At 39.7% G+C, this 24031-nt stretch overlaps 1 protein-coding gene across 1 annotated transcript; it reads left to right on the top strand.

Annotated features, from left to right (window-relative positions):
- LOC128691800 (coiled-coil domain-containing protein 174) lies at positions 1 to 24031 on the top strand (the record flags this gene model as incomplete). The annotated part of the gene is given in 4 exon segments (XM_070101073.1): positions 1 to 103; positions 14025 to 14157; positions 15691 to 15903; positions 23096 to 24031. Coding segments are annotated over 4 exon segments (1030 nt in total), but the record flags the coding sequence as incomplete, so codon positions are not given.

Below are 24031 nucleotides of genomic sequence, written 5' to 3'. Positions count from 1 at the left end.
GGTGGAATACACAGATGTATTTGGCAGGACCCGTGAGTGCATGAAGAAAGATTTACCTGCAATGTTGGAAAAAAACAAGGAGCTTACCAAGGATATAAATGAGGTAAGGTGTAATACAGTAGAAACAACCTTAAGTCGCATGATCATAACCTGTGTTTTCAATATATGGGTGCTCCTCGACTTATGATGGGGTTACATTCTGATAAACTGATTGTAAGTCAAAAATATTGAAAGTCAAATATGAATAATATAGGTAGTAGGTTGGTAGACAACAACCGCCCAGGGAGGTACTACCGTCCTGCCAAGTGAGTGTAAAACGAAAGCCTGTAATTGTTTTACATGATGGTAGGATTGCTGGTGTCCTTTTTTCTGTCTCATGAACATGCAAGATTTCAGGTACGTCTTGCTACTTCTACTTACACTTAGGTCACACTACACATACATGTACAAGCACATATATACACACCCCTCTGGGTTTTCTTCTATTTTCTTTCTAGTTCTTATTCTTGTTTATTTCCTCTTATCTCCATGGGGAAGTGGAACAGAATTCTTCCTCCGTAAGCCATGCGTGTTGTAAGAGGCGACTAAAATGCCGGGAGCAAGGGGCTAGTAACCTCTTCTCCTGTATATATTACTAAATGTAAAAGGAGAAACTTTAGTTTTTCCTTTTGGGCCACCCCGCCTCGGTGGGATACGGCCGGTGTGTTGAAAGAAGAAAGAAATATGAATAAATGCTAAATAGATGAGTAAATAAATAACTACTGTTACTGAGTAAGTAATTAATCAAATAATTACTGTAACTAACTAAATACAAGTATTGAAAAGTAAATAAATGATGAATGCAAGTTATGGACTTGCCACCTTCATATTGGTTAATTATCTTAGGTTTCATTTCCAGAGTAATTGTTTTGCATCGCTGTAAAGTTAAAATATCGTAAGTCGAACCATCATAAGTCGAGGAGCACCAGTACAATGTTGAGGTTTTTATTTCTAATAGAAGCATGTCCATTTCTGTTAAGACAAGTTGGAATGGAATTCATTTACATTGGTTGCTCATATTTCTGTTAACCCTTTAAGGGGTTTCCGATGTACTAGTACATCTTACGCACCAGGGTTATTGACGTACTAGTACGCGTAAACTCTAGCGCCTTCATATCTAGCGAGAGAAAGCTGGTAGGCCTACATATGAAAGAATGGGTCTATGTGGTGAGTGTGCACAGTATAAAAAAAATTCTGCAGCACACAGTGTGTAATAAGAAAAAAAACTTTGACCGTGATTTTGGTTTAAAACAGTGACTTTGCAGTGTATTTTCGTATGGTATTTATGGTTGTATTCTAGTTTTCCTGGTCTCATTTTATAGAATGGAAGACATATTACAGAAATTGAGATGATTTTGAGTGGTTTCACAATGAAAAGTACCTTGAAATTGAGCTCAAAGTAGCAGAAATGTTCGATTTTTACCAAAGTTCAAAAATAAACAAATCATGCCACACGTCCAATACACGTCAACTGGAGAGTCTGATATTCTTTCACAAGTGCACTGATATTATTTATACCATTTCTATACTAATGCAGTAGTCTGCATAACAGTAAATCTTCTATTTTTTGTGAGAATAAAAATTCAAAGTGGAAAGCACAAGAAATGTAAGAGGGGCCTGGGGACTTGACTGATGAACAGAAGAAATGTTACTTTAGTGCCAAGAATGTCTGTCTTGTTTATTCTGGACCCTATTTGGAAATTTGCATTTTTTGAAATTTGTGTGGTCAGAAATTGGCAAAATTGCCAGTTTCTGACCACTTTATTGGATAGTTGAAATCGGTAAATGGGTGGTTTCTTGTACTCATTCGATAGAAAAAAATGGAGTTCTAGTGAAATAGTTATGATTTTTGTTGACTGGTACACTGGAATTGGCCGAAAATAAGGCTCAAAGTTGGCAAAATCACCGATGCATTAGCATTGTCGAGACCGCTAACTTCACAAGAGCATAATTTCGTAAATTTTCCATGAAATTTCATACTTTTGGTGTCATTATGATCGGGAAAAGATTCTCTATCATTTCATAAGATTTTTTTTTTTTTCTGAAAAATTTTCTACCCTGAGAGTAAGTTTAAGAGAGGGCCTCTCAACCCTGAAAGGGTTAAGGAACACCAGAACAGGTAGGCCTCAGACCTACCACTAAACATTAGACAACAATGGTGTCTTATCACTGTGGAGGAAGGTGTGAGGGAGGGTGATGAGATGAGATGTAAACAGACAGACACATGTCAGTGCACCTGGACACACACCATACAATATTAGCTCAGTGCACATTTCTCAGTTTTTTCGTTTCATCCTCCCATCTCATTTCTGAATCTTTATCATGGCTTCCAAATGTAGTGCAGGTGATGCTGGTGAAGCAAGGAAACTGTGCTTATTACAAAAAACTGGAGGTGATTGAGATGCTGAATGCTATGCTTCCGGGTCTATATAAGGCCTTAAGCATATACAGTGGAACCTCGGCTTAAGAATGCCCCACCATGTGAATTTTTCAGGATACAAACAGTCACTTGATCGATTTTTTGCTTCTGGATACGAACATTATTTCAGGATGCAAACTTCCCCCTCAAGGGAGGTTCCTTTGTAAGGGGCTCTTGATCAAGGGAATTGGATCTGTGCTCCACTTAACTAAATTAATAATAATAATAATAATAATAAATGTAAATGTAAATGGGGAGCCTTTAATTGAGCTATGTATAGAAAGAGATTTGGTAATAAGTAATATATATTTTATGAAAAAGAGGATAAATAAATATACAAGGTATGATGTAGCACGTAATGAAAGTAGTTTGTTAGATTATGTATTGGTGGATAAAAGGTTGATGGGTAGGCTCCAGGATGTACATGTTTATAGAGGGGCAACTGATATATCGGATCATTATTTAGTTGTAGCTACAGTTAGAGTAAGAGGTAGATGGGAAAAGAGGAAGGTGGCAACAACAAGTAAGAGGGAGGTGAAAGTGTATAAACTAAGGGAGGAGGAAGTTCGGGGGAGATATAAGCGACTATTGGCAGAAAGGTGGGCTAGTGCAAAGTTGAGTAGTGGGGGGGTTGAAGAGGGTTGGAATAGTGTTAAAAATGCAGTATTAGAATGTGGGGCAGAAGTTTGTGGTTATAGGAGGGTGGGGCAGGTGGAAAGAGGAGTGATTGGTGGAATGATGAAGTAAAGGGTGTGATAAAAGAGAAAAAGTTAGCTTATGAGAGGTTTTTACAAAGCAGAAGTGTTATAAGAAAAGCAGAGTATATGGAGAGTAAAAGAAAGGTGAAGAGAGTGGTGAGAGAGTGCAAAAGGAGAGCAGATGATAGAGTGGGAGAGGCACTGTCAAGAAATTTTAATGAAAATAAGAAAAAATTTTGGAGTGAGTTAAACAAGTTAAGAAAGCCTAGGGAAAGTATGGATTTGTCAGTTAAAAACAGAGTAGGGGAGTTAGTAGATGGGGAGAGGGAGGTATTAGGTAGATGGCGAGAATATTTTGAGGAACTTTTAAATGTTGAGGAAGAAAGAGAGGCGGTAATTTCATGCACTGGTCAGGGAGGTATACCATCTTTTAGGAGTGAAGAAGAGCAGAATGTAAGTGTGGGGGAGGTACACGAGGCATTACGTAGAATGAAATGGGGTAAAGCAGCTGGAACTGATGGGATCATGACAGAAATGTTAAAAGCAGGGGGGGATATAGTGTTGGATTGGTTGGTACTTTTATTTAATAAATGTATGAAAGAGGGGAAGGTACCTAGGGATTGGCGGAGAGCATGTATGGTCCCTTTATATAAAGGGAAAGGGGACAAAAGAGATTGTAAAAATTATAGAGGAATAAGTTTATTGAGTATACCAGGAAAAGTGTACGGTAGGGTTATAATTGAAAGAATTAGAGGTAAGACAGAATGTAGGATTGCGGATGAGCAAGGAGGTTTCAGAGTGGGTAGGGGATGTGTAGATCAAGTGTTTACATTGAAGCATATATGTGAACAGTATTTAGATAAAGGTAGGGAAGTTTTTATTGCATTTATGGATTTAGAAAAGGCATATGATAGAGTGGATAGGGGAGCAATGTGGCAGATGTTGCAAGTACAGTGGACCCCCGCATACCGATTTTAATCCGTGCAAGAGGGCTCATTGGTATGCGAAATAATCGGTATGCGAATGAATTTTCCCCATAAGAAATAATGGAAATCAAATTAATCCGTGCAAGACACCCAAAAGTATGAAAAAAAATTTTTTACCACGTGAAATATACATTTTCCTACACACAAAGAGAAGGATACATGCACAATAGTAGAGTAGTACATGCACAGTATATATTGTGCATGTACTAGTCTACTAAATGAAGAATAAATGACACTTACCTTTATTGAAGATGCAGCAATGACTGATGAGACACTGTGTCCTGGGAGTGCCTTTTCCTCCTGAGTACTGTAGGTCCTGTTTGGTATTTTCTTCCAGAACATGCCTTATCACACTGTGTATGTCACTACGATTCTTAAATCTCTCAAACCAACCTTTGCTGGCTTTAAATTCACCAATATGAGCACTAGTTCCAGGCATTTTTCCCTGTTCACCTGGGTGTTAGTCGACTGGTGTGGGTTGCATCCTGGGAGACAAGATTAAGGACCCCAATGGAAATAAGTTAGACAGTCTTCGATGACACTGACTTTTTTGGGTTATCCTGGGTGGCAAATCCTCTGGGATTAATTGTTTCTTGGTATATTCTCAATAAGCCACACCAACAACAGTGCTACAGCAGCAGCAGACGATGCTACAGCAGCAGCAGACGATGCTACAGCAGCAGCAGCAGCAGACAATGCTACAGCAGCAGCAGACGATGCTACAGCAGCAGCAGACGATGCTACAGCAGCAGCAGACGATGCTACAGCAGCAGCAGACGATGCTACAGCAGCAGCAGCAGCTGACAGTGCTACAGCAGCAGCAGACGATGCTACAGCAGCAGCAGACGATGCTACAGCAGCAGCAGATGATGCTACAGCAGCAACAGCAGCTGACAGTGCAGCAGCAGCAGCTGTACCACCAATAGTAGCGATGGTTGATTGGGGTTTATTATACAACCTGGCCAGCTCGGAGACACGCACTCCACTTTCATACTTATCAATGATCTTTTTCTTCATCTCTATAGTAATTCTCACCCTTATTGCTGTAGGGTTGGCACTAGAAGCTTTCTTGGGGCCCATGGTCACTTATTTTCCAGATAAAATCACCAAAAACACAGTAATAATACGAAATGTTACGATTGTATGCTTGGATGCTACCGCGGAGGCTGGCTGGTAAACAATGCCACCGGCGGAACATGTGAGGCTGGCTAAGGCGCACATTGGACGCGTCTCGGACGAAGAGCGGTGAGCGGGTTTTTGAGCGGTATGTGAGGCAAAATTTTTGCGATTAAAGTGAGCGGTATGCGGAATAAACGGTATGTGATGCCAACGGTATGCGGGGGTCCACTGTATATGGAATAGGTGGTAAGTTACTAAATGCTGTAAAGAGTTTTTATGAGGATAGTGAGGCTCAGGTTAGGGTGTGTAGAAGAGAGGGAGACTACTTCCCGGTAAAAGTAGGTCTTAGACAGGGATGTGTAATGTCACCATGGTTGTTTAATATATTTATAGATGGGGTTGTAAAAGAAGTAAATGCTAGGGTGTTCAGGAGAGGGGTGGGATTAAATTATGGGGAATCAAATTCAAAATGGGAATTAACACAGTTACTTTTTGCTGATGATACTGTGCTTATGGGAGATTCTAAAGAAAAATTGCAAAGGTTAGTGGATGAGTTTGGGAATGTGTGTAAAGGTAGAAAGTTGAAAGTGAACATAGAAGAGAGTAAGGCGATGAGGGTATCAAATGATTTAGATAAAGAAAAATTGGATATCAAATTGGGGAGGAGGAGTATGGAAGAAGTGAATGTTTTCAGATACTTGGGAGTTGACGTGTTGGCGGATGGATTTATGAAGGATGAGGTTAATCATAGAATTGATGAGGGAAAAAAGGTGAGTGGTGCATTGAGGTATATGTGGAGTCAAGAAACGTTATCTATGGAGGCAAAGAAGGGAATGTATGAAAGTATAGTAGTACCAACACTCTTATATGGGTGTGAAGCTTGGGTGGTAAATGCAGCAGCGAGGAGATGGTTGGAGGCAGTGGAGATGTCCTGTCTAAGGGCAGTGTGTGTTGTAAATATTATGCAGAAAATTCAGAGTGTGGAAATTAGAAAAAGGTGTGGAGTTAATAAAAGTATTAGTCAGAGGGCAGAAGAGGGGTTGTTGAGGTGGTTTGGTCATTTAGAGAGAATGGATCAAAGTAGAATGACATGGAAAGCATATAAATCTATAGGGGAAGGAAGGCGAGGTAGGGGTCGTCCTCAAAAGGGTTGGAGAGAGGGGGTAAAGGAGGTTTTGTGGGCAAGGGGGCTTGGACTTCCAGCAAGCGTGCGTGAGCGTGTTAGATAGGAGTGAATGGAGACGAATGGTACTTGGGACCTGACGATCTGTTGGAGTGTGAGCAGGGTAATATTTAGTGAAGGGATTCAGGGAAACCGGTTATTTTCATATAGTCGGACTTGAGTCCTGGAAATGGGAAGTACAATGCCTGCACTTTAAAGGAGGAGTTTGGGATATTGGCAGTTTGGAGGGATATGTTGTGTATCTTTATACGTGTATGCTTCTAAACTGTTGTATTCTGAGCACCTCTGCAAAAACAGTGATTATGTGTGAGTGTGGTGAAAGTGTTGAATGATGATGAAAGCATTTTCTTTTTGGGTATTTTCTTTCTTTTTTGGGTCACCCTGCCTCGGTGGGAGACGGCCGACTTGTTGAAAAAAAAAAAAAATAATAATAATAATAATTATTATTATTATTATTATTATTATACATATGTACTAATAATAATACACTGCAGCAGGCCTGTTGGCCCATACTAAGCAGGTCCTTCACAATTCATCCCACTAACAGAGTATTTGTCCAACTCAATTTTCAATGCTACCCAAGCAATAAGCTTTGATAATTCTACTTATTCATGTGCAGATCCCACTCACATCCAACCCCTCTCACTCATGTATTTATCCAACACAAATTTGAAACTATCCAAGTAACCATACTAGGCAGATTGTTCCACTCAACATAAGAACGAAGGAACACTGCAACAGGCCTGTTGGTCCATACTTGGCAGGTCCTTCACAAATCCAACCCACTAACAGAATAAACGCTACCCGAGCAATAAGCTTCAATAATTCCATTTACTCATGTGCAAGTCCCACTCAAACCCAACCCCTCTCACTCATGTATTTATCCAACCTAAATTTGAAACTACCCAATGTTTTAGCTTTGATAGAACCTTGGGGAAGTGGAAAAGAATCTTTCCTCCGTAAGCCATGCGTGTTGTATGAGGCGACTAAAATGCCGGGAGCAATGGGCTAGTAACCCCTTCTCCTGTAGACATTTACTAAAAAAGAGAAGAAGAAAAACTTTATAAAACTGGGATGCTTGAATGTGCGTGGATGTAGTGCAGATGACAAGAAACAGATGATTGCTGATGTTATGAATGAAAAGAAGTTGGATGTCCTGGCCCTAAGCGAAACAAAGCTGAAGGGGGTAGGGGAGTTTCGGTGGGGGGAAATAAATGGGATTAAATCTGGAGTATCTGAGAGAGTTAGAGCAAAGGAAGGGGTAGCAGTAATGTTGAATGATCAGTTATGGAAGGAGAAAAGAGAATATGAATGTGTAAATGCAAGAATTATGTGGATTACAGTAAAGGTTGGATGCGAGAAGTGGGTCATAATAAGCGTGTATGCACCTGGAGAAGAGAGGAATGCAGAGGAGAGAGAGAGATTTTGGGAGATGTTAAGTGAATGTATAGGAGCCTTTGAACCAAGTGAGAGAGTAATTGTGGTAGGGGACCTGAATGCTAAAGTAGGAGAAACTTTTAGAGAGGGTGTGGTAGGTAAGTTTGGGGTGCCAGGTGTAAATGATAATGGGAGCCCTTTGATTGAACTTTGTATAGAAAGGGGTTTAGTTATAGGTAATACATATTTTAAGAAAAAGAGGATAAATAAGTATACAAGATATGATGTAGGGCGAAATGACAGGAGTTTGTTGGATTATGTATTGGTAGATAAAAGACTGTTGAGTAGACTTCAGGATGTACATGTTTATAGAGGGGCCACAGATATATCAGATCACTTTCTAGTTGTAGCTACACTGAGAGTAAAAGGTAGATGGGATACAAGGAGAATAGAAGCATCAGGGAAGAGAGAGGTGAAGGTTTATAAACTAAAAGAGGAGGCAGTTAGGGAAAGATATAAACAGCTATTGGAGGATACATGGGCTAATGTGAGCATAGGCAATGGGGTCGAAGAGGTATGGGGTAGGTTTAAAAATGTAGTGTTAGAGTGTTCAGCAGAAGTTTGTGGTTACAGGAAAGTGGGTGCAGGAGGGAAGAGGAGCGATTGGTGGAATGATGATGTAAAGAGAGTAGTAAGGGAGAAAAAGTTAGCATATGAGAAGTTTTTACAAAGTAGAAGTGATGCAAGGAGGGAAGAGTATATGGAGAAAAAGAGAGAGGTTAAGAGAGTGGTGAAGCAATGTAAAAAGAGAGCAAATGAGAGAGTGGGTGAGATGTTATCAACAAATTTTGTTGAAAATAAGAAAAAGTTTTGGAGTGAGATTAGCAAGTTAAGGAAGCCTAGAGAACAAATGGATTTGTCAGTTAAAAATAGGAGAGGAGAGTTATTAAATGGAGAGTTAGGGGTATTGGGAAGATGGAGGGAATATTTTGAGGAATTGTTAAATGTTGATGAAGATAGGGAAGCTGTGATTTCGTGTATAGGGCAGGGAGGAATAACATCTTGTAGGAGTGAGGAAGAGCCAGTTGTGAGTGTGGGGGAAGTTCGTGAGGCAGTAGGTAAAATGAAAGGGGGTAAGGCAGCCGGGATTGATGGGATAAAGATAGAAATGTTAAAAGCAGGTGGGGATATAGTTTTGGAGTGGTTGGTGCAATTATTTAATAAATGTATGGAAGAGGGTAAGGTACCTAGGGATTGGCAGAGAGCATGCATAGTTCCTTTGTATAAAGGCAAAGGGGACAAAAGAGAGTGCAAAAATTATAGGGGGATAAGTCTGTTGAGTATACCTGGTAAAGTGTATGGTAGAGTTATTATTGAAAGAATTAAAAGTAAGACTGAGAATAGGATAGCAGATGAACAAGGAGGCTTTAGGAAAGGTAGGGGGTGTGTGGACCAGGTGTTTACAATGAAACATATAAGTGAACAGTATTTAGATAAGGCTAAAGAGGTCTTTGTGGCATTTATGGATTTGGAAAAGGCGTATGACAGGGTGGATAGGGGGGCAATGTGGCAGATGTTGCAGGTGTATGGTGTAGGAGGTAGGTTACTGAAAGCAGTGAAGAGTTTTTACGAGGATAGTGAGGCTCAAGTTAGAGTACATAGGAAAGAGGGAAATTATTTCCCAGTAAAAGTAGGCGTTAGACAGGGATGTGTGATGTCACCGTGGTTGTTTAATATATTTATAGATGGGGTTGTAAGAGAAGTAAATGCGAGGGTCTTGACAAGAGGCGTGGAGTTAAAAGATAAGGAATCACACATAAAGTGGGAGTTGTCACAGTTGCTCTTTGCTGATGACACTGTGCTCTTGGGAGATTCTGAAGAGAAGTTGCAGAGATTGGTGGATGAATTTGGTAGGGTGTGCAAAAGAAGAAAATTGAAAGTGAATACAGGAAAGAGTAAGGTTGTGAGGATAACAAAAATATTAGGTGATGAAAGATTGGATATCAGATTGGAGGGAGAGAGTATGGAGGAGGTGAATGTATTCAGATATTTGGGAGTGGACGTGTCAGCGGATGGGTCTATGAAGGATGAGGTGAATCATAGAATTGATGAGGGGAAAAGGGTGAGTGGTGCACTTAGGAGTCTGTGGAGACAAAGAACTTTGTCCTTGGAGGCAAAGAGGGGAATGTATGAGAGTATAGTTTTACCAACACTCTTATATGGGTGTGAAGCATGGGTGATGAATGTTGCAGCGAGGAGAAGGCTGGAGGCAGTGGAGATGTCATGTCTGAGGGCAATGTGTGGTGTGAATATAATGCAGAGAATTCGTAGTTTGGAAGTTAGGAGGAGGTGCGGGATTACCAAAACTGTTGTCCAGAGGGCTGAGGAAGGGTTGTTGAGGTGGTTCGGACATGTAGAGAGAATGGAGCGAAACAGAATGACTTCAAGAGTGTATCAGTCTGTAGTGGAAGGAAGGCGGGGTAGGGGTCGGCCTAGGAAAGGTTGGAGGGAGGGGGTAAAGGAGGTTTTGTGTGCGAGGGGCTTGGACTTCCAGCAGGCGTGCGTGAGCGTGTTTGATAGGAGTGAATGGAGACGAATGGTTTTTAATACTTGACGTGCTGTTGGAGTGTGAGCAAAGTAACATTTATGAAGGGGTTCAGGGAAACCGGCAGGCCTGACTTGAGTCCTGGAGATGGGAAGTACAGTGCCTGCACTCTGAAGGAGGGGTGTTAATGTTGCAGTTTAAAAACTGTAGTGTAAAGCACCCTTCTGGCAAGACAGTGATGGAGTGAATGATGGTGAAAGTTTTTCTTTTTCGGGCCACCCTGCCTTGGTGGGAATCGGCCAGTGTGATAATAAAAATAAAATAAAATTTTTCAGCCGCTTTGTGGTCCAAACTGGCAGCCTCACCATGCCTTATCACACTATGTATGGCACTACGATTCTTAAATCTCTCAAACCAACCTTTGCCACATCTGTCATGTTCACTAGCAAAAAATCACTGAGTAAGGGGCTTGTGTACCAGTTATCTGTATACAATACAGTGGACCCAAGCTTAACGATCACCTCCCAATGTGACCAATTATGTAAGTGTATTTATGTAAGTGCGTTTGTATGTATATGTTTGGGGGTCTGAAATGGACTAATCTACTTCACAATATTCCTTATGGGAACAAATTCGGTCAGTACTGGCACCTGAACATACTTCTGGAATGAAAAAATATCGTTAACCGGGGGTCCACTGTATATGCCCCTTACCAAGATATGGTTCTATCATTCTTCTAACCACATCACCAGAGATGCCCAATAACTTCCTGGTATTTTGCAATGTATAACTTCCAGTGTACACAATAATATCCAATACCAGACCACTGTAACAATCACAAATCACAAACAACTTTATACGAAAGCGTTTCCTCTTGCTTGGTATGTACTGCTTGAAAGAGAGTCTTCCTTTGAACAGAATGAAAGACTCATCAGTTACAAGCTTCCTGAAGGGATAAAAATACATACTGAATTTCTCTTGCAGATACACAAACACATGCCTAATGTTATATAACCTGTCGTTTCTGTCAGGTCTGGTTTTGTCTGAGAAGTGAAGCATATGTAATAGTAGCACAAATCGATTCACTGGCATTATATTACTGAAACCTGGGGTTGCAATCAGGCGGTCTGTTGACCAGTATGATTTCACACTGTGCTTATACACATGTGGCATAAACATTATTGTGGCAAAGAAAAGATACATCTCAGCCACAGTTGTCTCCTTCCACTGGTGTAGATGTGATTTTGGTGAAAATATTGTGTTTGCCATGGTGTACTCGTAGTATGTGTTGCTTTCCATGACAATACTTTCCATCAGGGGTTCGTCAAAGAATAACTGGAAACATTCCAGTTCAGTGGCATTGTTTCCCAGTGTACAACATGGCTGTATTCCACTTTGGCTGTCATCAAACTGGTGGGGATTTGGAACAAAATTGACAGCTTCCTGCCAATCCCAGGTGCGGTTTGCTGGTGGGTACTGGATACTGACAGGTGGTTGTGGGTGTGGGGGGTGGGTGGGGGATGGTGGCCTTTGTTGTAGATCAGCTGAGGCAGCGGCGTGGGTGGCAGCTGGTGCCTCATGGCCAGCACCACCACTACCACTACCCTGCACATTTTCCATCCCAATTGCAATACTATCATCTTCATTTTCACTGTCTGTTCCTGTTGTACAGCCACGGGATGTACTCCGAGATGTACTTCTTCCCCTTGGAATAGCATATGGCACACTACCAGAGTGCATATATCGTCGTATATACTGACACTTCACTGGGGAATATTGCACTTCACTATCACTACTGGAACTAGTTTGAAGAGCTTGTAGTTCATAATCACTATCACTGTCATCACAAATGCTCACATCTGAGTCTGGGATTTGGGAAAATAGGAGTTTCCTCCTTGATTCTGGTACAACTGAGTGTGAACAAGACAGCCCAGCAGCAGAGGTGGAAGGCTGAGGGTCATCTGGGTTTTCCTCACTATTACCGATATTATGGTAATTAGTTTCAGTCAAAACCTCACCAAAACCTTGAAACTCATCTTCACTGGCACTTCCATCTGTATTCGAACTGTCACTGGGGAACAAAAGTGTCCCAATTCGCCGAGGAGTGAGGAGCTTCTTACCGCCAGGAATGGTGGAAATGGTGTACTAATAGCGTTCCCACAATGCACCACTGGGTCTCAGATTTTTTTTCTGCTGTGCACACCCACCACACAGACCCATTCTCTCACATCTAGGCCTACCAGCCTTTTCCCACAAGATTTGAAGGCGCTAGAATTTATGCATACTAGTACGTCAAAAACCCCTGCGCCTAAGCCGTACTAGTACGGCCAAAACCCTGAAAGGGTTAAATTCACTATCAGCACTGGTTCCAGGAGTTTTCTGTACCAGATCGACATGCAACTTCCTTGCCTTTTCGCAAATAATGGTCTCTGAAACACTATCACTTGCCATCTCTTTATCCTTGATCCACACCAGCAACAACTTCTGAACCTGATCGATTGTTTGTGGTCTTTTTTTGGTTAACATATTAACACATTTTGCAATATCAGCTTCCTTGATTTGTTCTTTCTTTGCCAGGATAGAACCGATGGTCGACTTGTTTTTCCCATACATCCTGGCAAGCTCAACAAGTCTCACACCACTCTCATACTTCTGTATTATTTCCTTCTTCACATCTTGTATGCCTTATATGCCAGAAAATATGTTAAGTTTATTTACTTACAGTTTAGTACACATAAAAAACAAATGTCATACCTAGTAACATATGTGTAAATTACCTAGGATAACGCAAAAACGTCAATTACTTATATCTACCTTGAGTATAGCTGGAGAGGGTTTTGGGGGTCAACACCCCCGTGACCCAGTCTGAGACCAGGCCCAGTCTTGGATCAGGGTCTGATGAACCTGGCTGTTACTGCTAGCTACATGTAAACCAATGTACGAACCACAACCTGGCTGATCAGGTACTGTTTGGTTCCTATGAAGGATTTCTGATTTAAGGAACTGGAACTAGCATCCACTTCCTTGAATTAAAAAGATTACTTGCCATTACCTTAGAGCTTTATGATACCTGTGATAATAGTACTTTCTGAAGCCTGAGCTTAATAACTCATCAAGAAGATAAATGGTATAAAATATCAACACGATGCAAAAATAGATATTTTGTTACTTGATAAAGTCCGCTGTATGGGAGAAACGTACTCATTAAAGAATCGCATTATACTGTACAGTGGACCCCCGCATAACGATCACCTCCGAATGCGACCAATTATGTAAGTGTATTTATGTAAGTGCGTTTGTACGTGTATGTTTGGGGGTCTGAAATGGACTAATCTACTTCACAATATTCCTTATGGGAACAAATTCGGTCAGTACTGGCACCTGAACATACTTATGGAGTGAAAAAATATCGTTAACCGGGGGTCCACTGTATTTGTGTTTTATTTTTCCATCTCATCAAGATGCTGCATCATTTTTTTTAATAATTCATTTAAAGTGCTAAACCCATAGGGGTCATTCAGTGCAAGACATGGTGAAGGCTTGATCCTCCGTTTACTGAGCATGAGACAGATGCACTTCCTATTCAGGTTTAGTACGTACATCTATGCATTACGGACATAAAAACTCGATAATGATGTCATTTAATGTCATCCAATAGGAGGACACTTTGGAACAACCGGATCTCCTCTCTGAAGACGTTCGTCGGCAGATTCAACGACAGAAGTGGGAATCAGTGGAAGAAGTTAATGCCCTTAAGAAGAACCTGCATTATCAAGATCTGTTGTTTGATGGTAGGTAAATAACACAGTCGTGTCTTGATCAGCCGGGCTGTGGCTCGTACGTTGGTTTGCGTGCAGCCAGCAGCAACAGCCTGGTTGATCAGGCACTGATCCACCAGGAGGCCTGGTCACAGACCGGGCCGCGGGGGCGTTGACCCCCGAAACTCTCTCCAGGTAAACTCCAGTAGTGTGAGGTAGAATACTGCAAATTGTGATTTACTCCAGAATAAATTACAGTGAGTCCTCAACTTACAAACATATTGAGAATCTTCCGTGTCATGTGTAATATTATTATTATATCATTATTGTGTGTAATATCATTATTATATCATTATTGTGTGTAATATTATTATTATATCATTATTGTGTGTAATATCATTATTATATCATTATTGTGTGTAATATTATTATTATATCATTATTGTGTGTAATATCATTATTATATCATTATCATGTGTAATATCATTATTATATCATTATTGTGTGTAATATTATTATTATATCATTATTGTGTGTAATATCATTATTATATCATTATTGTGTGTAATATTATTATTATATCATTATTGTGTGTAATATCATTATTATATCATTATCATGTGTAATATCATTATTATATCATTATCATGTGTAATATCATTATTATATCATTATCATGTGTAATATCATTATATCATTATCATGTGTAATATCATTATATCATTATCATGTGTAATATCATTATTATATCATTATCATGTGTAATATCATTATTATATCATTATCATGTGTAATATCATTATTATATCATTATCATGTGTAATATCATTATTATATCATTATCATGTGTAATATCATTATATCATTATCATGTGTAATATCATTATATCATTATCATGTGTAATATCATTATTATATCATTATCATGTGTAATATCATTATTATATCATTATCATGTGTAATATCATTATTATATCATTATCATGTGTAATATCATTATATCATTATCATGTGTAATATCATTATTATATCATTATCATGTGTAATATCATTATTATATCATTATCATGTGTAATATCATTATATCATTATCATGTGTAATATTATTATTATATCATTATCATGTGTAATATCATTATTATATCATTATCATGTGTAATATCATTATATCATTATCGTGTGTAATATCATTATTATATCATTATCATGTGTAATATTATTATTATATCATTATCATGTGTAATATCATTATTATATCATTATTGTGTATAATATCATTATTATATCATTATTGTGTAATATCATTATTATACACAATACAGAAGGTCCCCAACATGTTCTTAAGTTAAAGATTCCCTGTATTATGTGCAAAAATTACATATAATTCGAATAGTACAAATTTGAATAATGAGACTGCTCGACGGGATTCATTATTTACACTAATCTAGCCCTAGCTGTATGAATTTATTGAATACCTTAGCTGTTTAATCATTATATTACTGAAGTAAATGCTGTGTAAGATTATTGAATAATGAAAAAATAACTATAAAAATATTTGTCCAACAGAGGCACGAACACACGGCGCCGGCTTCATGAAATTCTCCAGTGATGAGAAAGAGAGACAGGAGCAAATGGATTTACTAAAAGAGCTGCGAAGGGAGACACAGCAAAAGGAGGCTGCAAAAGCTGCTGGTGCAGCTAAACAGCAAAAGATGTTACAGTCGAGGCTTGAAAAAGTTCGCCAGAGGAAGAGACTCAAGATGGGGTTGCCCATTAAAGGTATTTTTAAATAATTGTCATAAATTGATCCATTAAATTTTTACAGATATTGCTGTGAATATACCTCACTGTTTATTTTACAATATATTCATGATATAGAATGCCTAAAAAAGCACCTCTAGTATTTATTTTATCAAAAATTTTAAGAACATTATAAAATGCATATAAAAACTGCAAGGGAGGCAGTTGCATTAACACATGGTGGCCATATCCCACTGAAGCAGTTGCATTAACACATGGTGGCCATATCCCACTGAAGCAGTTGCATTAACACATGGTGGCCATATCCCACTGAAGCAGTTGCATTAACACATGGTGGCCATATCCCACTGAAGCAGTTGCATTAACACATGGTGGCCATATCCCACTGAAGCAGTTGCATTAACACATGGTGGCCATATCCCACTGAAGCAGTTGCATTAACACATGGTGGCCATATCCCACTGAAGCAGTTGCATTAACACATGGTGGCCATATCCCACTGAAGCAGGGTAGCCCCAAAAAAACAAACAAAAGTTTCTCTTTTAAAATTTAGTAATACAGTGGACCCCCGGTTTACGATCAGCTCCTAATGCGACCAATTATGTAAGTGCATTTGTATGTGTATGTTTGGGGGTCTGAAATGGACTAATCTAATTCACAATATTCCTTATGGGAACAAATTCGGTCAGTACTGGCACCTGAACATACTTCTGGAATGAAATAATATCGTAAACCGGGCGTCCACTGTATATACAGGAGAAGGGGTTACTAGCCCCTTGCTCCTGGCATATTAGTCCCCTCTTACGACATGCATGACTTATGGAGAAAGAATTCTGTCCCACTTCCCCATGGAGATAAGAGGAATTAAACAAGAACAAGAACTAGTAAGAAAAATAGAAGAAAATCCAGAGGGGTGTGTATATATGTATATGCTTGTTCATGCATGTGTAGTGTGACCTAGTGTGACCGTCACCAGTGCAGAGAAAGGTAAAGTGGAAATCAGTTCTTTTCATGGCATACAGAGTGAAGTAGGATACGGGCAGGATGTCAGTACAGCATACCTGTGGGAAATGTAAAAAAACCCTTGGAAGGAAATCCAGGATCACATGCAGCCTGTGCTTTTCCAAGCATCAAAACAAAAGCATTCACATTGCTAAACTCACAAATTATGATGTACAGGTCTCCCTCAACATTCGCGAGGGTTAGGGGATCAAGAGCCTCGCGAATGTTGAAAAATCACGAATGTTTGGTGTCCCAATATATTGTAGGGAAATATAATACAATACTTCTTCCTTAACTTGTTGAACCATGAACAATCATAAAATACATGAAAATGTCGTAAATTGTACTAAATACATACATGTTATGGTTTAATAACATGTATGTTATTAAATACCACTGCCTTCACCGCTGCCTCAACTTCCTCAACCACTGCGAGTCCCTACTACCCTCCCTCCGACCCCCCCCAACTGGCAGCCAGCCCTCCCACCAGTGTGGTGAATGTTTTGTTTGTTCATTATTTGCTATTAAACTACAGTATAAATAATGTAAACCCATTCATGACTGCATATTGGAATGGCTATTCAGACAGGTATTGGACGGTGACATCATGTGTTGACTCTTGAACACAGCAAAGAATCAACATTTCTGCTACTGCTAATAATAACAATAGTAGTAATTATAATAATAAATACGATAGAATTGAAGAAGGAAATTGTACAAAAATACGAAGGAGTGGTTGACACATCATCAATGTGGCTTTGTTTATGCTGGCAGCAAAGCATTAGCTAAGAACTAGACCAATAGCTCTAACTCTAACGTCCCAAATCATAAAAATCTTTGAAAGAGTGCTAAGAAGCAGGATAGCAAACCACTTGGATTCCCAAAAACCGCACAATCCAGGGCAACATGAGTTCAGAGCAGGTCGCTCCTGCCTCTCACAACTACTGGATCACTATGATATAGTCTTGGATGCACTGGAAGAAACACAGAATGCAGATGTAATATACATAGACTTTGCAAAAGCATTTGACAAGTGCGATCACAGCGTGATAGCGCATAAAATACATGCTAAAGGAATAACTGGCAAAGTGGAGAGATGGATCTTTGACTTTCTAACCATTCGAACACAAAGAGTAGTGGTCAACAGAGTTAAATTGGAGGCTGCCACAGTGAAAAGCTGTTCCACAAGGTACAGTACTCGCATTCATCTTGTTCCTCATCCTCATATCAGACATAGACAGAGATGTAATCCACAGCACTGTGTCATCCTTTGCAGATGATACTTGGATCAGCATGAGACTGTCACCTATTGAGGACACGGTTAACCTCCAAGAAGAAATAAACCAAGTTTTCCAATGGGCAGCGGAAAACCATGTGATGCTCATTGGAGACAAATTCCAACTACTCCGTTATGGAAAACTGGAGATAATAACTAGAATTGAGTACAGTGGACCCCCGCCTTACGATATTAATCCGTTCCTGAGAGCTCATCGTATGCCGAAATTATCATATGGCGAATTAATTTTCCCCATAAGAAATAATGGAAATCAAATTAATCCATGCAAGACACCCAAAAGTATGAAAAAAAAATTTTTTACCACATGAAATATTAATTTTAATACACACAAACTGAAGAAGACATGCACAGTTAATACTCTACTAAGAATAGAATACATGACACTTACCTTTATTGAAGATCTGGTGATGATTGATGGGATGGGAGGAGGGGAGAGTGTGGAAGTTGTTATTGTTTAGAAGGGGAATCCCCTTCCATTAGGACTTGAGGTAGCAAGTCCTTTTCCAGGGTTACATCCCTTCTTCTTTTAATGCCACTAGGACCAGCTTGAGTCACTGGACCTCTGTCGCACAACAAATCAGTCCACAGAGCTCTGTACCTCTCGTTCCTTCATGATTTGTCTAAAGTGGTTCACAACATTGTCATTGTAATAGTCACCAGTATGGCTTGCAGTAGCTGTCTGAGGGTGATTTTCATCCATAAAGGTTTGCACTTCAAGCCACTTTGCACAAATTTCCTTAATCTTTGAAGTAGACAACTTCTTCAATTTCTCTCTCCCCTCCTCTGAAGCAGTTTCCTCAGGTCTGGCCTCTTGCTGTTGAAGATGATCTTGCAGATCATCAGTGGTTAGTTCTTCATTGTCCTCCTCCACCAACTCTTCCACATCCTCCCCACTAACCTCCAACCCCAAGGACTTCCCCAATGCCACAGTTGATTCCACAACTGGCATATGCTTTTCAGGGTTAGCCTCAAACCCTTCAAAATCCCTTTGGTCTACACATTCTGGCCACAGTTTCTCCCAAGCAGAGCTCAAGGTCCTCTTAGTCACTCCCTCCCAAACCTTAACTATAAAGTTTACACAACTGAGGATACTAAAGTGATCTTTCCAAAACTCTCTTAGAGTCAGTCGAGTGTCTGAGGTCACTTCAGAGAACTTTTGAAACAGCTTTTGTGTAGAGTTTTTTGAAGTTTGAAATGACCTGCTGGTCCATGGGCTGCAGGAGAGGAGTGGTATTAGGAGGTAAAAACTTGATCTTAACCCTTTCAGGGTCCGTCCCGTAGATCTACGGCTTTACGTTCAGGGTCCAAACCGTAGATCTACGCCATGAGCTCAGCTCACTCTGATAAACTGTGAGTGGTACATTTGGGCCTAGATATGAGAGAATACATCTATGTGGTATGTGTGCACCACATAAAACAGATCCTGCAACACACTGTGTATAATGAGAGAAAAAAAATGAAATCATGATTTTTCGATTAAAACAGCAACTTTGCAGTGTTTTTTCGTATGTTTTTTATAGTTGTATTTGCGATTTCTTGGTCTCATTTGATAGAATGGAAGACATATTACAGAAATAGAGATGATTTTGATTGGTTTTAGCACTGGAAATGGCTTGAAACTGAGCTCAAAGTAGCGGAAATGTTAAATTTTTGCCGATATTCAAGAGTAAACAAACGACCTCACACATCTAATACACGTCAGCTGGTGGGTCTAATATACATTCACAAATATGGTGATGATATTTATACAATTATTACAGTATTGCATAACAGTAAATCTTCTATTTTTTGGTGTGAATAAAAATTCATTATGTGAATAAAAAATCAAAATGGAATTTATTTGTAAAGCCTCAAAACATAACTAATGAACAGAGGAAATGTTAGTTTAGTGCCAGGAATGCCTACATTGTTCATTCTGGACCCTATTTTGAAATTGGAATATTTTGAACTTTGTGTTAAATTGGCCAAATTAACAATTTCCGATCACTTTATTTTGTAGTTGAAACAGTTGACTTGGCGATTTCTTGTGCTCAATCGATAGAATAGAAGTAATACTAGTGAAATAGCTAAGAATTTGGTTGATTGGAATAATGTAATTGGCCTAAAATGGGAGTCAAAGTCGGCAAAATCGCCGATTCGTAAATGTCGCTGACACATCAAAATTCGCGAGAGCATAATTTCGTCAATTTTCCACCAAATTTCGTACTTTTTGTTTTATTACCTTCACAAAAAGATTCTCTACGATTTCATAAGAAAAAATAACAAATTTTTTTTTTGAAAATTCTTGGACACTGGTGCGTGACTCCAGATTTGGGCCTTGGACCCTGAAAGGGTTAATGAAGCTCATGTCCCCAGAAAGTTGTTCTGCCGACTCTGAATGATGACTAGGAGGCACTTAAGGTCCAATTTATTTTCCATTAGGTAATTTTTCACAGTGGGGGCAAATGCATGGTGTAACCAGTCATAGAAAAAGTCCCTAGTGACCCATGTCTTACTGTTTGCCCTCCACAGCACACACGAATTAGCCTTGACGACATTGTTTTGCCTGAACGCTCTGGGAGTTTCAGAGTGATACACCAATAAAGGCCTCACTTTGCAATCACCACTAGCATTAGCACACATCATGAGAGTAAGCCTGTCTTTCATAGGTGTATGTCCTGGGAGTGCCTTTTCCTCCTGAGTAATGTAGGTCCTGTTTGGCATTTAGTTCCAAAACAGGCCTGTTTAGTCACAATTAAACACTTGTTCAGGTTTCAATCCTTTAGCCTCTTTGTACTCCTTGAATTGCTGCACATATTTTTCAGCCGCTTTGTGGTCTGAACTGGCAGCCTCACCGTGTCTTATCACACTATGTATGCCACTACGATTCTTAAATCTCTCAAACCAACCTTTGCTGGCCTTAAATTCACTCACATCACCACTAATTGCAGGCATTTTTCTAATTAAATCCTCATGCAACTTCCTAGCCTTTTCACATATGAACGCTTGAGAGATGGTATCTCCTGCTATCTGTTTTCGTTTATCCACACCAATAACAGCCTCTCAACATCTTTGAGTACTTGCGATCTCTGTTTCAAAAACAAACTTTCACCTTTTGCAAGAACAGCCACGATAGTAGCGATGGTTGATTGGGGTTTGGTATACAACCTGGCCAGCTCCGAGACACGCACTCCACTTTCATACTTAACAATTATCTCTATCTTCATTTCCATAGTAATTTTCACCTTTTTTACCACAGGGTTGGCACTAGAAGCTTTCTTGGGGCCCATGGTGACTTATTTTGTAGTTACAAGCACAAAAAACACTGGGATAAGGTGAAATGTACCGAATGTATGCTTAGATGCGACCGCACTGGCTGGCTTGTAAACACTGGCACCCACGGGCCAGCTGAGGCCACGTGTGGGATGCGTCCCAGACGAATTGCGTGAGGCGAGGCAAAATTTTTGCATTAGAATGTAATGTATTGCATGGCGGATTTAATGTAACGCGATGCCATCGTAAGGCGGGGGTCCACAGTATACTACAAACTCTGATGAGTGGAAAAGTAATGTGAGGGACCTGGGAGTGGTAATATCTGAGGATCTCACTTTCATGGATCATAACAATGCCGTGATCACAACTGCAAAGAAAATGATAGGATGGGTAGTAAATATGTTCAAAACAAGAGATGCCAAGCCAGTGATGATCCTTTTCAAATCACTTGTTCTCTCTAAGCTGGAATATTGCTGTTCATTAACATCTCTGTTCAATGTAGGTGAAATTGCAGATCTAGAGTGTGTTCAGAGAGCATTTACTGCATATGTTCTATCAAATACCTCAACTACTGGGAATGCTTGGAAGCACTTGACTTGTACTCATTGGAACGCAGGTGAGAGAGATATATCATAATCTACACTTGGAAAATCCTAGAAGGAATGGTCCCAAATCTGCACACAGAAATCACTCCCTACAAAAGTAAAAGACTGGGCAGGTGGTGCAAAATACCCAGCAGTGAAAAGCAGGGGCACCATTGGTACACTAAGAGAAAACACCATAAGTGTCTGGGACCCAAGACTGTTCAACAGCCTCCCACCATGCATAAGGGGAAATACCAATAGGGCCCTGGCTGCCTTGAAGAGGGAGCTGGACAGATACTTGAAGTCGGTGCCAGATCAGCCGGGCTGTGGTTCGTACATTGGACTACGTGCGGCCAGCAGTAACAGCCTGGTTGATCAGGCCCTGATCCACTAGGAGGCCTGGTCTTGGACTGGGCCGCGGGGGCATTGATCCCTGGAATACCCTCCAGGTGGACTCCAGGCAGGTACCTGAAATCTTGCATGTTCATGAGACAGAAAAAAGGACACCAGCAATCCTACCATCATGTAAAACAATTACAGGCTTTCATTTTACACTCACTTGGCAGGACAGTAGTACCTCCCTGGGTAGTTGCTGTCTACCAACCTGCTACCTAGGACATAAGTAACTACCTAGGACATAAGTAACTACCTAGGACATAAGTAACTACCTAGGACATAAGTAACTACCTAGGACATAAGTAACTATAAATAAAAACAATCAGGCAAGACATAAATATTTGAGTTCTTTTATTCGTTTACCCACATTTTTTTTAACCGAGCCATGTCCCACTGAGGCATGGTGACCCAAAAAAGAAGAAACAAGTGTTTCTTTTTTTCACATTTATTAATTTATACATGGGAAGGGATTTACACACATTAAAGAATAGAATGGCACAATACCGTGACTGGAACAGTACACACATAACCTGCACACACGACCTGTTAATGGTCCAAGTCAGATTGAAATATTGTCATAAGCTTCTTTGTGCTATGTGCTGGTTATCAGTGTATTTTATATACATTTATGTTTTTTTAAAAATGCAGTCATTTTCATGTATTTTTCCACAATTTACAGATGATACACTGAAGACGCCACCTGTCTCAGATGACGAAGACAATAATTTGATTGGCCCTCCACCACCACCACCACCACCATTAGCAATACCAGAAGAAAAATCTGAAGACAAGAAACCTGTTAGAGAATGGGATGTAGGAAAGGAAGGGGTATCAACAACTCTGACACAAGAAGAATGGGTCAATCGTCAAAGAAATCAGAGAAATAATGAATTTGCTCCACCGTCTTCCTATAGCTCCAATAAAAAATTTAAAGGCAGACAGCAAAAGTCACATGGATTTCGCCCCTCATTCAGTACATCCCATGAATATTCCTCCAAATCTCTTGATTCACAACCAGAAAACTGGTTAAACTATGATCAACCACAAGATTCAAATCCTGCAAACACTACCCAAGATGACAACAAGACAGACTATCACAGTGAAGAGAGACAGAGTGAATTTGCACCTCCATCTACATATGAGTACTACGGACCTACAAGTCACAGGGGCAGACATTATAATGCTAAACCCAACTTCTCAGCCGTGGAGGAGGCAGTTAGTAAGGGAATTGCTTTCTTACGGAAAATGAGCGATAAATAACATTACATACTTGTAGAGTACAGGTGTCCCTGGCTTTGTACAGCAGGTGTGCTCCAGGCCCATGATAATTGCTCTACTTCATTCATCAACACTTAATTCATCATAAAAAGAATCTTTAATAAAATTTTTACTCAACACTGTGTACTACAAAGATATATATTGCACATAAGAAATTACTGATAGAAATGGGGCCTCATGTAATACCAAATTCACATAAAATAAATTGAAGGAGGACATAGAACTTTTACTATGAAATGGCCTTTAGTATTAACTGTTTACTTTTATATTACTGTTATATAGTAAACTTGAAATGACTCAAGAAATCGTAATGACACGATTGCAAACAAACCATACC

This window comes from Cherax quadricarinatus, chromosome 75 (genome assembly GCF_038502225.1).
Source record: "Cherax quadricarinatus isolate ZL_2023a chromosome 75, ASM3850222v1, whole genome shotgun sequence".
In the NCBI taxonomy this organism is placed as follows: domain Eukaryota; kingdom Metazoa; phylum Arthropoda; class Malacostraca; order Decapoda; family Parastacidae; genus Cherax; species Cherax quadricarinatus.
This window is presented reverse-complemented; position numbering and strand designations above follow the sequence as displayed.